We start from the raw sequence: 3181 nt of genomic DNA on the forward strand, positions 1-3181 counted from the left end.
CCACTGCGATAGTACTGCAGCTATCGGGGTAGTAGAGAATTGTTATAATAACAATAAGAAACGACAGATACGTCGAAAGCACGACACAGTTAGAGAATTTCTCACAACAGGAATTGTTAGAGTAGTTCATGTGAGATCTGAAGGAAACTTAGCTGATCCTTTGACGAAAGGATTAACAAGAGAAAAGGTATGGAATACCTCTAAAAGCATGGTACTTTTGCCCGTTAGAAGTTGATTCATTTTTAATGGATACCCAACCTATAAATAGGTTCAAAGAAACTAGACAAAGTTATAAATGATATGATAGAGTCATGCATTCCCATAGCATGATATCCTGAAGTGGGAAACATGATGAGTTTTAACTTTTAATGATGTCTATAGATATTACGTTAGAGTGGGATACACAAGAGTATTCTTGATAGACTCACCTATACGAATTTCAAGGTGTGGCCACCTTCTATGAGAAATTGGGCATTTCTCTAGATCATTTGTTAAAAAAAAGGGATAAGCACATGGCCTTAATGTGCGAACTTAAGGACTTTACTCTAGATATAGTTGTTTGTGTTAAACAATCTAATATTAGTTAGAGTTCAAGACGCAAGTCACTCTAGTCACCTGGTACTTAGAAAGTTTAACACTATGCAGAGGTTCAAGTCGAAAGGCACCTTTGTAGATGCACAACTATACAACACTTGCTCAATGTTTTTAAAATATAAGTGGGGGATTGTTGGTAGATATATATTTTTAAAAACATAGTTTTTTAATTTATATCAAACTTAGAGAAATAGTGTGGTGGTATTATTTTGGGCTCCCACACTATAGACTTGGGTTCAAGTCTCACCCCATGCATTTGACTAGGTATATTTATATACTTATATTATTTATTTAAATCCGGGAGAGCGGGGCCTTGGGGTCTTGGGAGGTCTGGTGATTCAGAAACTGATTTTTTTGCATATTTAACTCTTGATTTCCAAAAACGGTTTTTTCAACATAATATTCTCCAATTAATTCTATTATTTTTTGGTAATTATGTTATTACCGTTTTGTGACTGTTATGGAGGATTTTCAGTGAGCACTAATTGCAAAATTGATTTTCATTAAAACCGTATTAATTTCTTTTGAGTTATAAAAGAACGGTTTCTGGAGAAGATGAAACACAATTTTTTTTCATCTATTTTGAGTTCTGAGCAAGTGTAGAAAGAGTTGTTGTTGGTTCGATTTCTCACAGTGCAGAGAAATCGAACAAGAGAGTTATGAGTTGTTTTATTCCATAGGGTTTTCGACAAGAATCGACTGCTAGCACACAATCAAGAGGCAGAGTCGCGAAATACCTTAAAGATAGCGACCTAGTCCGCGACTCAGCTCTTTGAGATCCGTTTTGATTTTGTAAATTGTTTCCAACACGTATGCAGATCATGGTTTCAGTTAATCGATCCTAATTTTCTTCGTAGGAAACTTAAGTATGACATTGAACATGAAAATTTTAGACTACTTGTGACCAAAAAAGAACTGGTAAAATATCATGGTTATGTGTACAACGTAGAATCCAAGTCATTGATATCTAATGAGGATGCTGCAGAGACTGAGTACCCACTCAAGAATCCCGCTGAGGGCGGAGGTATTCAAATTGTGGGTACTTGTAATGGTTTGGTTTGTGCAAGCCAGTTTGGTTACATGTTTTTACGTTTGGAATCCATTCACTGGAGAGTACAAAGTAATATTACGAACCAGGGATGATGGTTGTTCACGAAAATGCATTATCGTTACCGGATTTGGTTATGACCCCAGAACTTGTGATTATAAGTTTGTAAGAATTTTTCATAGACCAGATTCAGATGTTTCTGAAGTTGAGATGTATAATTTAGGTTCAGATTCATGGAAAGCATATAATTCTTGCATCAACTATGAGTTTTCCAGAGGAGAGACTTGGGTGTTTCTAAAAGGAGCTCTCCATTGGCTAGCATATTCGCATATAAGTAACAAGTATGGACAACTAAGTTTAGTTTCTATCGATTTGGAAGATGGGGTATTCAAAGAAATACCACTACCTAAACACAAGGACGATTTCGATTATATATTTGTTGACGTGTTCAGAGGTTGCCTTTGCTTGCTTTGTAGTGTTTCTGAAGTTAATTTTGAGATATGGGAGATGAAAGATTACAGAGTGAGAGAGAGTTGGTCTAAGGTGTTTAAAACTTGCTGGCAGCAACGGATGATAAAAGGTATTCGATCCAGGGATTAATAAACCAGAAGCGTAAATCATATCATCGTGAGGAGATTGATGTTGTGAAAATCCACTTGGAAGAAAGGAAAAGACGCCATGGTAGAAGAAGGTACGAGTACATGAAGAATATCTTATGGATGGGCGCTTATGTGGAGAGTCTATTTTTAGTTAATTCAGGTACATTTGTTGTTCGGGGATGAAAAATAAGATACGACGGATGAAAATATGGTCAATGATATTACAAGATGTATTATTACAATTGAGTATTTCGATAACCTGTACAAACACAGGTGAGAGGTATTTATACAGAGATGTAATGACAGGCAATAATCAAGGTCAACAAGACTTGACCATAATATCCTAATACACCCCTCTTAAGTGTTACAGGTAGACAAGTAATAGTTGAAAGAAAAACAAAAAAGCAAATGCTCAACAAGAGCCAACAGTCTTTAGTAAAGAAAAATAAAAGCTACAAGAGCCAATACTCAACAAGAGCCAGCAGTTGCAGTAGATATCAAGTTTTATGAGAAGAAGTAACATACTAAGTAGTACTGGTTGAAGTAGAAGATGTAGTTGAAGGATGTAATAAATCTGAAGTAGAAGAATAAGCAACCAACCCAGATATCAACCTTGAGAAAGTAGGAGAGCACAAACCCTTTATAAACACATCTGCTAATTGATCTTCTGATCTCACATGAACAACTTTAAGAGTTTCATCTTCCACCAGTTCTCTTGTTGTGTGGTAATCTACTTCCACACGTTTTGTCCTAGCATGGTTAGAAGCAAGACAAATAGCACTCTGATTGTCACAGTTTATTTGAAGAGGATAAGAAATAGATATATGTAAATCTGCCATAATATAGGTGAGTCACTGTAGTTCTGCAGCAACTGCAGTTAGGCATTTATACTCTGCTTCAGCTGAACTCCTTGAAACTGTTGGTTGCTTCTTTGAAGACC

The 3181-nt window shown here is 36.0% G+C and overlaps 1 protein-coding gene across 1 annotated transcript; it reads left to right on the plus strand.

Annotated features, from left to right (window-relative positions):
• Positions 1–1564: 1564 nt before the first annotated feature.
• Positions 1565–2242, plus strand: LOC113338538 (F-box/kelch-repeat protein At3g06240-like). Its single transcript, XM_026583937.1, has one exon. The coding sequence runs from the start codon at positions 1565–1567 to the stop codon at positions 2240–2242; it is 678 nt and encodes a 225-aa protein (XP_026439722.1).
• Positions 2243–3181: the final 939 nt, after the last annotated feature.

The sequence above is a fragment of the Papaver somniferum genome, unplaced genomic scaffold (genome assembly GCF_003573695.1).
Source record: "Papaver somniferum cultivar HN1 unplaced genomic scaffold, ASM357369v1 unplaced-scaffold_19, whole genome shotgun sequence".
Taxonomy (NCBI): domain Eukaryota; kingdom Viridiplantae; phylum Streptophyta; class Magnoliopsida; order Ranunculales; family Papaveraceae; genus Papaver; species Papaver somniferum.